The sequence below is a fragment of the Camelus bactrianus genome, chromosome 16, assembly GCF_048773025.1.
Source record: "Camelus bactrianus isolate YW-2024 breed Bactrian camel chromosome 16, ASM4877302v1, whole genome shotgun sequence".
Lineage (NCBI taxonomy): Eukaryota > Metazoa > Chordata > Mammalia > Artiodactyla > Camelidae > Camelus > Camelus bactrianus.
The window spans coordinates 32,574,379-32,588,198 of record NC_133554.1 but is presented as its reverse complement, the minus strand read 5'-3'; the positions used below and the strand labels follow the sequence as shown (position 1 = coordinate 32,588,198).

General features: G+C 50.0%; 1 protein-coding gene across 1 annotated transcript; it reads right to left on the bottom strand.

Moving 5' to 3' along the window:
• Positions 1-201: 201 nt before the first annotated feature.
• On the bottom strand, positions 202-6,977 carry PNPO (pyridoxamine 5'-phosphate oxidase). The gene is made up of 7 exons (XM_010960525.3): positions 6,724-6,977; positions 5,623-5,747; positions 4,231-4,330; positions 3,332-3,385; positions 2,951-3,079; positions 2,562-2,632; positions 202-2,326 (listed from the first exon to the last, which is right to left on the bottom strand). Exons 1-7 carry the CDS (start codon positions 6,859-6,861, stop codon positions 2,158-2,160), a joined length of 786 nt encoding a protein of 261 aa, XP_010958827.2. The 5' UTR covers positions 6,862-6,977; the 3' UTR covers positions 202-2,157.
• Between the last annotated feature and the right edge of the window lie 6,843 nt (positions 6,978-13,820).

The following is a 13,820-nucleotide window of genomic DNA, read 5'->3' as shown; positions in this document are numbered from 1 at the left end:
TGGGGGAAGGGGGAGGCAGGAGGGGCCGGCCAGAACTGCCCTGCACCACCCAGAAGGGGCCAACCCTGGGCATCGGGCTCCCCCTGCTGGACGCCCAACCTCCCCTGAGGGGAGAAGCCAGGTGGGAGGAGTTGCTTAAATCCCCCAACTCCCCTCCTTCCTGAGGGATGGGGGACAAGACCAGGTTAGCCTGAACATCAGTATCATGCAAGGCTGATGAGTTTTTATTACAAACTTGGCACAGTGATTGTCAGACAGAGAAAAGGAAGGGAACAGCTGAGACCAGGCTCAAAGCAAGGGGGATACCCAGGCCCCAATAACACAAACAGGACAAGGTAGGCACGCTCTCCTGCAGGTGGCCACAGGGTTAGCATTGGGCTTCCTGCACACAGGCTTAAGAGGGGTCAACACCCAGGGGGTGGCCCTTGGAAGAGGCAGTCAATAACAGCACACGCCCATACAGTAGAACAAGGCAGAGTTTACAGGGTAGCAAGTTCAATGCCAATGTGTACAAAGAATAGTCAGTTCTCTGATCCCGGCTTAGTCATAGCAAACATTTGCCCAGCCTGGCTCCTCTCTGCAGCCTGTAGGCCACTCACCCAGGTTATCCCTAGTCACCAGACCTGTGCTCAAGGAAAGTAAATACTACAGTTCAGCCCAGGCCTCAGCAGGGAGCTACTGAAGAATCTAACTGTGAGGGTGGGAGGTGGTTGGTTTGGAGGTTAAGGGTAGTGCATCTGGGAGTGAGAGTCGGGGGTCCTGTTAAATGCAGAATGGGATTCAGTGGGTCTGGGGTGGGCTCCACCCCAGAGTGATGCTGGTGCTGCTGGCCTGTGGACCACACTGCAGTTAGCAAGGATCTACTACCAGGGGACTCAACCTTGGCTGCACAGAATTTCCTGGGGAAACTTTTAAATTTCCAAAAGTCCAGGCTGCACTCACACTGGTTAAATCATCTCTGAGGGTGGGACTGGGCATCAGGGTTTTTAAAGCTCCTCTGGTAATTCCAGTGCGGATGAAACCAGTGATCTGGGAGTCGTCATCGGTAGAGGTAGGAGTAGGGGAAAGGGATGTGTGAGTGTCAGAAAGACATAATCTCTATTATTTAACTTTATACCTGGAAAGTATGTATAATATACATACACATAAACATACATATATATATATATAGCTTTCATAAACAAATATGGAAAGTAAAGCTTGATTAAAATCTTTCTGGCCCATAGGTACCAGCACAAGTCCCTTTAACAAAACATCCTGACTGACAGTGGCAGAACACATTACCTGACCTATTCCCTCTTGAGCAGCCCCAGTCATTTGAAATCTCTTCCCATATTGAGATGAAATCTACTTCTACACAACTTTTACCTAAGGGTCCCTTGGAGCTGCAGAGAATCAATTTAGTCTCTTTTCCACACTGCTGTGCTTCAGGTAATGGAAGGCAGTTATCAGCTGGGTAAGAGCTGTAAAAATATCCTATTAGTAAATGAGTTAGTTAAGGTTCTTTTAGTTGTAACCAACAGAAATAGATTCTGGCTTGTTTAAGCCAAAAAAAAAATTTTTTTTTCTCTTTTAGAGATAGTGGGTGTTTTGAGGTAGGAGGAGGAATTGCACAGCCCAGACTTGGGAAGGAGGGATCCAGGGCCACATAGGGAATTGCAAGAAAAGCAACCAGAGGCTGTTGCTCCTTAGCTGCCATTATTGGCTTGGCTACAATGACTCCCATGCTGAGTCTCTCCACTTCAAATTTCAATTTGGTGACAAGAAAAACCGATTGGCTAGATTGGCTCAGGTGCTTATGCTGGGACAAATCGGCTTTGGCCAGTATGACTTTTCACGTGATTGTTACCCCAGCCGAGGAGGCTGCTCAGGGCCCATCCTCTGTCATCAGAAAAGGGAATCACACCAGCTGCTACCCCTAGAGGGAGCTATTCCAATAAATCATAGTCAAGGTCAAGAAAATATTATGGGATTATTTTCCATTTGTTACACTCCACTAGACCAGCTGAGTACAGAGAACTTGGACAATGAACTCTGAAGAGCTCTGAATATAAGAGATGGGAAGGGAAATGGGTTGAGCTTAGAAGGGTCTGGCTTCCGATCCCATACCCTCTCTTAGCACTGCCCCAGCTCCAGTCAGCACCAGCAGGTTGGGAGTCAGGGCGCAAGTCTCTCATAGAACCAGTCTTCCTCCCCTTGGTGGGTCATGGGTCCCAGGGGGGAGTCTCCTGTTGGTAGACTCCGCCGAAAGACGATCCGGTCGTGCAGGCGGTTGGTTTGGCCCTGCCAGAACTCTATCACCTGTGGGTAGAGAATGTAGCCACCCCTACAAGGAGAAGCAGAGGTTTTGGTGCTGTGTGCAGTTTTCTAGCCAGGTCAATTTGCCCTCCGCCATCCTCACCCCTCCACGCCATCCCAGGTCCCCTTGAAGGAAGTTGCTGGTGTGCATCTGACAAAGGTTGCCAGGGAGGAGGAGATCTTTAATTCTACAGACAGGGTGGCTTCAAGTAAGCATGAGGGTTCCAATGTCCCTTTCTACACAGCCACGAAGTGTCACTTACCAGTATTGTGGCTTCGGCACCTCTTGTTCCTGGTAGAGCTGCTCCAGTTCCTCATTTTTCTTTCTCAGATACTGTCCAGGGGAAGGAGATTGAGAAAGGGCCAGACCCAGTCAATGATTCATTTAATCACCACTCACTGAGCATGTGCTCTGTGCCAGGTGCTGGGGATGCAGGTGAGCAAGGCCAGCTGGGCTCTGTCCTCCGGGAGCACAGTCCAAACGGGAAGGTCAGACAGACATGGGAGGCCAGTTCCCTGCTCCGCATACCCACTCCCCCAAGGGAGACAGTCCATTTCACTTTGCTGGAGAGAGAGGGCCCTGGCATCCTCTGGGGACAGCCTCAGGGGCTGAGCCAAGGCCTTCACCACTCAGAAGAGGAGCCCCACTCACCTCCCGATCAGGGATCACGGAACTCTGACGACTGACCACAGCCCCAATCTGGCTGCTCTTGGGGCGGGAGTGGAAGTAGCACTTGGCCTCCTCTTCAGGCAGCTTCTTCACGGAACCCTCCACACGTACCTGCTCAGGGATGGCCCTGGTTAGATGGCATTCAAGGCTACCTGCCCTCCCTTCCAGCACAGGCCTCATGCCTCTGTTTTTCTCTTCATTCACTGCCCCACCATGTCTGACTCCAACTAGCCCACAGCTAAGTGAGAGCTATTTGAATGGCAAGATGTTTGCCCACCCTGGGGCCCTCCACCAAGCTCATCCAGAAACTCAGGCCCCCCCTACCCCAGCCCACCCCAGGCTGTCCTGCAAATGCTCGCTCACCTGACGGTTTAGGGGCTCCCAGTAGAAGACAAGGGAAGCAAAGGGATTCGAGTCCTGGAAATGAAAGAGAATCCACAGGTAGCCATCAAGACAGGAAAGAGGATGCTCCAGCGTACAGGGGGAAGGCGGGGAGTCTGCACTGCGCGAGCCCACTGCAGATGCACTCACTGTAACATCTCATTTAAATCCTCAAAGGAAGGCCTTGTGTTACAGGTGTGGAGACAGGCTCAGAGAGGTTAAATAACATGCCCAAGTTCACACAGTAAACGGAAGAGTTGCGTCAGATGGCCTCCAAAGTGAGCCTTGCCCTTTCTCTCACCCATAGATTTTCAAGTCCTCTGAAATGCAGATCTGGCTGTATTGGACTCAGGGAGGGCCACTCATTTTGGATGCATTAGTTGAACGCATATGAGGAGCCAACTCTGTGCTCGACACCCGGAGAGCTGTGGGGGGTATAACAGAGATACCACAGGTGCAGCCGCTGCCCCCACAGAGCTTACTGTTAGCAGCGGACACAGGCATTAATCATAATCCCATCAAGACACACACAGTTAGGAACTAAAAAAATGGCAGAAAGGAAAGTGACAAGTTATAATAACAGCAAACAGTTCCAGGGGCTGACTCAGCACGGGAGTCCAGAAGGCTCTGCTGAGAAGGTAGCATGGGGGCTGAGACCCGAAGGCACAGGCGCTATTTAGGTAGACAGATGGCAGAGGTGGGGGTGGTTAGAGAAAGCATTCATCCACAGCAGAGAGAACGCCAAGTGCAAAGGCCTGCAGGCAGGACAGTGCCTGAGCACAGCCAGCAAGTGGTTTGGGGCAGGGGTGACATGAGAAGGCGACCAAGGAAGCGAGGGCTGGACCCTGCAGGCCCAGGAAGGATTTACTGTGACCCCTTACCAGCTCCTTTGCCTTCCGACTCTCGAAGTTAGTGAAGAAGCGGAAGCCATCCTTGCCAAAGCCCTTCAACAGCACCATGCGGGCAGAGGGCTTCCCATCTCTGGGGCAAAGATCAGAGGACTATGGTTAGAGCCCATTGCAATGTCCCTGTTACCGCCCCTCCTCACAGAATGCCTGTGTACCCTCTACCTGTGCCCCCTTATTCTGCACTGTCTGGGCACTCAGGCTACCCATTCCCACCTTCCCAGTATTTTTAACTATGTCCTCAGTACATGTCTCATTAGAAAGTGAATTATGACAAAGTTGTGAAATAAAGGTTCATATCCCTAAAAAAAAAAATTCCCACTGAGGATTTGTCCTGGGGGTACAAGTATGACACGACTGCCTGGGGCCCTATTATTAGCTGAGCTGGGTCCCCCTAAAATTCAGTTTTGAAGCCTCTACCCCCAGTGTGCCTGTATTTGGAGAAAGGGCTTTTAGGGAGGTAATTAAGGTTAAATGAGGTAATAAAGGTGGGACTCTAATCCAGTAGGACTAGTGTCCTTATAAGAGGGGGAAGAGACACCAGAGAGGTCTTCCCTGCACACACAAAGGGAAGGCCATGTGAGGACACAACAAAAAGGCGGCCATCTGTAAGCCCAGAAGAGATGCCTCACTAGAAACCAACTCTGACAGCACCTTGATCTTTGACTTACAGCCTCTGGAACTGTGAGAAAATACATTTCTGTTGTTCAAGCCATTCAGTCTGTGGTATTTTGTTATGGCAGCCCAAGCAAACTAACCAGGCTCAAAGGGCAAGTGACCAACAATAATGCAATCAGCCAATGCTTAGGGGTCACAGAATGTACAGTTACAACAGGCCTTCTGCTCAAAGCACTGGGGAATGTCCAGGGGCACAGGACAAGAGTCTTGTCTTCAAGGCCTTATGCTCTAGTGAGGGGTCAGGGGGACAAGAAGAATTGAATAAGAGGCTAATATAAGAGATGTCTCAAGGGGTTTATGATTGGTTGTCAACTGAATGATGTGCTAGATTTCAAGAGAGTGAGACAGCTTTATGGAAAGGTTCCAGGAGATCTATCTCTTAAAGAGCAGATAGGAATTGTAGAAATGGGGAGATGAGGGAGACAATGGTGTGTGTGTGGGGGTATGCATCAAGGACAGAGATGATTGAGGCACTACATTTTATCACTGAAATGGAACTGAGTGAAGTCTGGTCTTTGGTTTACAGGTAAGGATACTGAGGCCCAGAGAGGACAAGTAACTTACCTAAGGCCACACAACATGTTAATAATAGAGCTAGAATCATAAAGTTGTCATCCATCAAACTGGGAGCTTCCTAAGTTTCCTACTTCATCTGTACCTACCCACAGAAGGGGCCACGGCTATACCCACCTGGTACAGGTAGCCAGACACATGGCGTTGGCTTCCCCTATGCCAGGACACTGAACAGCCTCCTCAAACCAGGCAGCAAACTGCTTCATGGGGTCCAGGGATGTCAGCTGAGTCTCTTCAAATGCCTGGGAAGGAAGAGTTTTATTTCATTTAGTAAATACATATAGTGCTTACTGTGTATGTAGCACTGTTCTAGACCCATTTCAAATATTAACTCATTTAGTCCTCATAACAATGATCTCATACCAAAAAACAGTACCCAGCAAGTAGGTTTTGTTAGCCTCATTCTTGTAGGTGAGGAAACAGGCATGAAAAGGTGGATAAGTTGCCAGGTCCCACAGCTAGTGATGGCCAAATTAGGGTTTCATGTCATGGGTGTCAAACCTGTCACCTGGAGAGCCAAAGAAAAAAAAAAACCCAACAGATTCCTAGGCTCCACCCTGGAAATTCTCATTCAGTAGGTCTGAGATTTAAGAAAAAACTTCATGTTTAATAAGCATTTCTGGAAATGCTCACACAGATTTGGTTAGCCAGATTCTGGGCCCCAATTCCAAAATATTTCTCTTGGTTTCTCTCCTTAGGAGGAAAAGTAGTATGTGAGGGACTGAAGGCAGTAAGAGCCAAGAGCTGTCTCCTCCCCTCCTGCGTTAGTCCTCCTCCCCGATGTGTTATTTATTTATCAAACATTATAAGCTGATTGTCACTGTTCTAGGCACTTCACAAATATCAAAGTCCATAACATCTCCGTGAGGGCTGTACTATCCCTTCACAGGTGAGGAAACCGAGGCCCAGAAAGGTGAGTAAGCCGCCCAAGGATTGCGAGGAGCCACCGGCAGGATTCCACATAGACCGGCCCCCTTCCCGAGTGCTCGCCCTGGCCCCCTACGACAAGCTACCTCTAGAGTCCATCTTCATCCTCATTTCCTCAGAACCCCTCCCCCATTGATTGTCTTTGAACTCCCCTTCTCCCACGGAGGTGACCCCAAGCGCCACGGGGTGGACCAGAAACCTCGGAGTGGGGGTTCCTCCTACTCTCTTCCCCCGGGAGATGAAGGGTCCCCTGTGCCCTGCCCCTGCGGAGGCCCTGCCGAGCGGCGGCACCTCTCGGTCCCCGCGGTAATTCTTGCGCATCGGTCCCAGGTCCATGACAGCACCGCGGCTGCACAGGTAACGGAGGTAGCCGGGCCACACGGCGGGTCGCCGGAACGTCACGATGACACCCCGGAGCGCGCACGTCATGGGGCCGCCGGCCACGTGACCCGGCGTCGCTCCGCTCTGGGTTCCGTTGGGTTCGGAACCAGTTTCTCAGCCGGGGAATCTACCCGGGCAAGGAAGAGTTTACCAGTCACCAAGCCAGGCCAATACCTAAGTCTTCGGAGCCAATGGGAGCCCGGGGTCAGTGGAGGGAGCCAGGCACGGAGAGGCCATTGGTCAGAGTTTTCCCGGAGCGAAGCCAATTAGAGCGAGAACGGAGGAATCCGACAGCCAATGGGTGGCGCCTCCGGGGGCGGGAGCAGAGAGACAAGGAAATGCTGTCACCGCCGTTAACACGCACGTGGAGGTTTGTTAAAGGTATAAGGATTGCAGCAGCCCAGGCGGGGGGCAGGGGATGAGCCGCTGGGGGCTTGAGGGGAGCGGTCACTGTTAAGTGGCCTGTCCCTAGTAGGTACCTGAAGGCCAGTTTAGTGCAGGAAGTACCCCCTCATGGAGGCTGGTGGCCTGGAAAGGACAAACGGAAAATGGAATTAGGGGCCAGACTGAGGCAAGATGATGTGGAGATACGGGAAGGGGTGATCTGGTGGGGGAAGCAATTGGGGTTTGAGAGTAGGAGAGGTTGAAATGATTTGTGGAACTCCTGGACAGGTGCTGTGGTGTGTGTGTGAGTGTGGGGAGGTACTCTGAATCTGAGGAAGTGCAGGAAAAGACTACGGGGTGAAAAGGCAAATGGCTGAAAGGGAAAGGGGAAGAGGGAAATCTGGCCATCCCAGAGCAGAACTGTCTTCCTCTTCCAGCTCTGAACCTCTTCTCTCCAGTCTCATTTCTTTAACTCTAGTCAGAGCATGCTGATCCCTTTCCTCATGGTTTCCCCTTTTGTGGTTGCAGTGGAGTTCACACTAACCAGTGTTCTGGAAGATGGGATGATTGCCCTCCAGGGCCGCCCCCATCTTTGCCAAGTTTCCCTTTTCACATTTTGCCCTTTCTGGGTAGTTGGAGTCTAATTCCCAGGTCAGTGTCAGCCATAGCAGAGGGCACAGGGGAGCAGGTGGCTGGGCAAAGCCACTTCCAGGCTGTAGACTTAGGGCTGAGAAATAGGACACCTGCCAGTGCCCATTCCAGCTTTGACCTGGTTGGGGCTGCCTTGGGTCAAGGCCTCTCTATAGTCCTGATTTCCACCAACAGCAGGAAGGAGAGCTGCAAGGGCCACTTAGGCAGGCACCCCAGGACTGTGCCAGGTAAGGGGAACTTCCTGTCCTGCCCAGGTGTCTGCATTACAGCTAAGCTTCATAAAGCCCTACATTAGATACCTATCATCCTTTGTTATGTGCGTGTAGCTTGAGCCAAATAGAATCTGAAAGACAAATTTGTTGCAAAGAAATAATACACATCTCAAGGCTTAATCATGTTGATCTATGGATTCTCCACTGGCTGGAATTTTTTGTGTTGCTATCATTTTTCTCCGTCAACACGACTGAGAGAGAGTTAACAGGACTTTTTGAGGTTGTCTTTCCACACATGAACATTGCTCCCCTCCTCCGAGTCCCTTACACTTGAACTTGGGTGAGGAGTAATTGTGCCCTTCAGCTCAGACAGTTTTGTTCATGGGACCACACTCTTAGCACTGCTGGACTATGCTACCCTGGACCCAAGATTCTAGGGCACCAAGACTAGGATCATTTGAATGGTTTGCTTAAAAGCCAAGAGCCAGTATAGCAGGGATAGACATTTGTTAAAGATTTGGACCAGGCACTGAGCTAGGTCTGAGAATACAAAGATGAAGATGACATGGTTCCTGTGCACAGGAGCTTACAGTCTATAGGAGGAGGCAGATCTGTAAGCTAGGGAGTTACAGGAACATTAACAGATGTTTTTGCAAGGTAAAGGGGAGCAGAAAGGAGGAACCGGTTTCCAGGAGTCACATAGTCAGGAAAGGCTTCTTAAAGGGAGCAGATGAATTCGTCTTAATGAGCAAGTATTCTCCAGATGGACAATGCAACAGGCACGCCAGGAGGAGGGAACAACTCAGTGTGATTCTCTGGAGTGAGATACTACTGGCCTGTGAGAAAACAGCCCAGACATGTAGGAGGGGCTCGGTGTCTGCTGAAGATCAGCAGGTGGTGAGGGCCAGGCTTTTAGGCAACTATTCTAAGTTTTTATCCTGTGTTGCAGTCGAACCATAGTGTCTAATTCCTGGTTTTTTAAGGGTGGATAGAGAGAAAAAGTGCTAGATTCGGACAACCTCTTCCATCTTTGGCAATCAGTGAGGAAATTTGCAACTGGTATTCCCCCTTCGTCTTAAAGATAATAAGTAGGCTGTGTTGTGCTTTTCTGGCTAGTGGGATTTGGTGTCTAGATCACAAAGCGGCCCCGCAGTGCCAGCAAGAGGAGGGAACACACCCTCTGGTTGTGCTGCTGCTACTGCAGCAACCCCAGCAAGGGGTTTGTCTGCGTGGGAGAAATGAATTTTACATTTTACATTTACTTTTTCTTACACGCTTTGCCCACCACACCACCTCCCAACTTTGTAAAATTACTAATCTTTCCTTGAGAGTCTTCAATGAATAGAAGCTATATTGCAATACTGCATTGTACAGAGAGGCACCCTGGTTTCTCAAAATGCAACAAAAGGCTGTGTGTGCATTTAGGGACTATGCCTGGCCTGTTCCCTTCTTTTTTTTTTTTTTTCTTCCCATATTTCATATCATGATTCCATCATCTATTCTATTCTCTCTCTTTCTCTCTTTTACATTTGATGTATTTATATTGAAGTATAGTCAGTTTATAATGTTGTGTCAATTTCTGGTGTACAGCACAATGCTTCAGCTATATAGGAACATACATATATTCATTTTCATATTCTTTTTCACCATAAGTTACTACAAGATACTGAATATAGTTCCCTGTGCTGTGCAGTACCAATTTGTTTGGTCTGTTCTCTTCTAATGCCTTTGCATTTATGTTCTTAAGTCACCTTTTAAACTAATTGTTTGATTGAATGATATATTTCAATTATATCATAGTGATTGGATTTGTGTTTTGGGATGTGGCTCTGGTGACCAGGTGGATGAAGGGGAAGGAGGGCGAGGCATTGGCAGGGAGACATTGGACGACGCTGTGGGCTTGTCTAAGTGGGAGCTGGGAGCAGACAGCCCGATACCTGAGTTTGGGGCATGTGGGGTGGAGAGGAGGGATTCGATTCACCAGGATGGCTTTAGGGGAGTGCGTGGTGCTGTTCTTTGAAGTGGGGGTGTGTTGGAGGAGAAGGCTTAAGGGAAAGATGAAGTCTCCATCAGACCTGACTGAGGATTTATGGGATAACCACGTTTGATTGGGTTTGAAAAGCACTTCTCGAGCTGGGGGAGTGGTCTGGGCTGATGAGATGGTTTAGGTGTCACTGGAAGCCACGGGGGAGGATGAGAATGTCTGGGAAGGGAAGAGGGCCTGGGAGAGTGGCAGTGCTGCCCCTGCAGTGCAGCACCCAGCTTTCCAGGGGGCCGACGGCAGGTGGAAGGGATGTGCTGGGGGCCCGAATCTCAGGAATTCTTGGGCCCAGCCTTGGACAAACTCAGCTTAGAACCTCAGGACGCACAGATGGGTGTGTACCTGGTCCCCTACCAGCAGATGCCTGAGCCCTGAGTATGGCTATGAGGGGACCCAGAGGGAGAAGCAGAGGCTGACCCTTACCCAAGTGTCCTGCTTGTGGTTGTGTGGTCAACCCCTCACACGATCTTTTGCATGTGTTCACGGATTGCTTCTCAAATATGTCTCATCGTTTTCATATATGTTCCCCATTAGAAGCTCCTTTGTGGGAGGAACTACTTAGTTTCTCTGGCTTCTCAAAATTCCAGCTAGGAAATGCTCGTCTGTGATGTTTATGCATAAACTGCTTTTCTTAAGCTTCTCTGTACCTGGTGAGTGGGGCTCAGGGTTTTTGGCACCTGGTGGGAGAAGGCTGGCCGGAGGGATGTTAGGCTTTCCAAGGCTGAAAGAGCTACTAGGGCATCAGTCTTAGTCCCGGCACTGGCTAATCAGAGAGTGGGCCACCAGCAGAAGGAGGAGGCCTGATGGGTTCTCAGATGATCCAAAGGATATGACCTGGCGGCTGCTTTGCTGCATTTGAGAAATTCTGGTTGATCCGTTTGGCCTGACCTGTGGTCATTTTTCATTTCCTCTTGCCCAAGATCCCTATGAATAGATATTTGATGTTCCTCTCCAAGCCCTTATTCTTTGCCTCCCCCTCCATGCTTTGCTTTCTCTTCACCCACACCTCTGTTCTTTAGTCTATCCTCCCAGGCTCACGTCCTGTGCATTACTCCCTGAGGACCTCTTCACTAGGAAACCTAGCTGTCACCTGTCCTGAGATTATTGCAGTTCCTTTAGTAGCTTCATCCCAGCCCCAAAGACCTTGGTCAGATCACAAGAGGTCTCTGTCCCAAGGTAGTGTCTGACCCCCAAGTTAGGTTCCCTAGGCTCCACCACCCCGGAGACCTCAGCCACATTCCATCAGCCACAAGCCCCTCATGGGTCCAGGGGCCTGAGATGCTGCAGGTGCTTTTCATCATTAAACTCAAGTGTGGGGCCTCAAAGGGCCCTCCAAATGTGATTGTCAAGGTGGACTAAGCAGTTTTGTTACCGAGTCCAAACTCGTTCTGCTCGCCACACGACAGGCTAGTAAATCAGGAGATGAGGTGTTGAGGCAAGGGATAGTGACTTTATTCACAAAGTGGGCAGACCAAGATGATGGAGAACCATCCTCAGAATACAGTCAGAATACAGGCTCCTTTTATAGAAAAAATAGGGGAGGGGTGTGGTTGATTGTTGCAAACTTCTTGGTGTAGGAATTCTGTACTTGGAGCTGTCCATGTGGGCCAGCTCATGGTGCTCCTGTAAACAATGCTCCAATGAAACAAATGTTATTCTCTATTCTGCAATTTGTTATCTTTATATGAGTGCCGAGCTAGCAAGACTAAGCCTAGAAAACAGGGGACACGATTAAAGCCAAAGGAACAGATCTAATATGCAGTCAGATCTGTTCTTTTCTATTACAGTTTGAAGGAAGGCTGAGCTTTATTTTCTAGTTAGTTAAGGGAGAAAAAAAGTACTTTGCCTGGAAGTGCCTTCAGGAGAGGGGGATCTTCCTCAGCCTCCTTTTCTTTCAGGTTTGTAATCCTAGTATCTGGGATGGATGAGTCGCATCTTTGAGCATCACTGAGCAGATAGGAGGGGGCGGTGAGGGAGATGACCTTGGTGTACAGGACCCTGGAGAGGGAGGGGTGGGAGAAGGGAACTCTGGCTTTGTGGTCCCCACTCTGGAGCTGCTGGGGTGGCCTGCCCCAGGCTTTCAACCAGGGCCGACCAGGTGTCCTGGGGAGGCCCCTGGCCTTGGGTGAGTTTGGGCTGCATCACACTGTCAGCAGTCCCTGCCCCCTGCAACTCTCAAGTAAATAAAAGATGGATTAAAGCAGATGAGGGTTAATTTGCCAAAAGGTCTCTCCATTCTTTCGTGCAAGGCAGAGTACATTCTCCCACTCCCTTTCTAACTCAGGCACCCCCGGGGAGGCAGAGATGATCAGGCATAACCTTTGAAGCCATGTGCCTCACTGGAGAAGGGAAATCCTGAGGGCCAGCATACTGTCCTGCCTGCTCGGGTCTGGCATCTCATTTCCAAAAGATGCCAAAGAGTCAGGTCAGTTTCTGCACTTGAAGCATAAAGCACATGACTTAGAATCAGCTCCCAGGAAAGGACAGTTCTTTGCTCCTGGGAGCAAAGCCAGTCAGGAACATGTGGCAGGAAGAGGTCAGTTGTTAATATTCCCTCCTCTCCACCAATCCCGATCCAGAACACAGCAAGACAGTGTTCTAGCTGCACAATCCATGCATGAAGAGTGGCTAAATATACCCCTGTCTTCCTCCTCCTGCCAGTGCAGCACTGAGATGTAGGGCTGCTGGGCTAGTTAAGAGACTTCCATGTCAGGGTAGATTCAGTAGTTGGTCTGGTATCACCCAAAGGGCTTAAATATGGATAGGACGGGTCTCCTTGCCTGTTAACAAAGAAGTGTTGGGGGCAGAGAACCCATGACCCACCTGAGATCCATCTCCTTTTTATTTCTTCAGCTGATGTGAGGGTGGACCAGCCCTAAGGAAAAGCTGTTTGCTTGCAAAAACACAGGCGGCTGGTGAGAAGGAAACAGAGTAAGGGGATGGATGGCTCCAGACAAGCCTTGCCACTCGTGCACAGAACAGCCACCCTGGCTGTGTCCTTTTGAGGCTGATTAAGAGGCGGCGTTAAAAGAAAAGCACACACTGTTCTCTATATGCTTGAGAACAACTCACCTCTCCCTTTAGCCCAGATGCTTGTCAGGCCCCTGCTAGGCTTAAATATAGGTACTGAGCTAGCTCTAACCTCAACCTACGTAACATCACAACCCCTGACCTCCTAATAGCTCTGCCCCTCAAAATATCCCTACCAAAATTTCAAATCTGCAGCACTTGCTAAAACCACAATCAGCCAGCTACCCTCCCTGGGGTGCTGGGGTGAGGGGAGAGAAGAAAAACCATCTGTGGCCAGGGTTCTCTCTTGAGCAGGGTTGGGTTCCAGCCTGGCCCTCCACCTTGTACAGGGATCTTGGGGAATTGTGATTTCTCCAGACTCTTTACCCCTCTGGAAGTGACTGAGGCGAGATCCCTTTGGATTTCTCTCCCAAGCATCTTACTAACAAGCTATAAGGCCTAAGCCCTCCTCCAGGGGTTGGAGAGTTGAATGGAGGAATTCACTTGCCGGTAATGAAGGCACTGCTGTTGACTTGAGTCTATGGGCAGAGTATGCCTGCTTTGATCTGGGCAAAACTGGCTTAGAGAAGAACAAAGCAGGAACACCCTGGCCCTGCCCTCTGAGGTCCCACTCAGGTGCTCTGGGGGCCTGTGCCAATGCCATGAGGTCCGTGCGGCTGAGGCCCTTTCAGGCTGTAGCCTAGATTTGC

What these genes read in the sequence shown, in the direction of transcription:
- PNPO (XM_010960525.3), bottom strand. Translation starts at nt 6,861, where the DNA reads ATGACGTGCGCGCTCCGGGGTGTCATCGTGACGTTCCGGCGACCCGCC. An exon ending in TGTCTGGCTACCTGTACCAG is followed by an intron (nt 4,331 to 5,622) that starts GTGGGTATAGCC and finishes TCTTTGCCCCAG; the next exon opens with AGATGGGAAGCCCTCTGCCC. An exon ending in GGGAGCCCCTAAACCGTCAG is followed by an intron (nt 3,080 to 3,331) that starts GTGAGCGAGCAT and finishes ATCCCTGAGCAG; the next exon opens with GTACGTGTGGAGGGTTCCGT.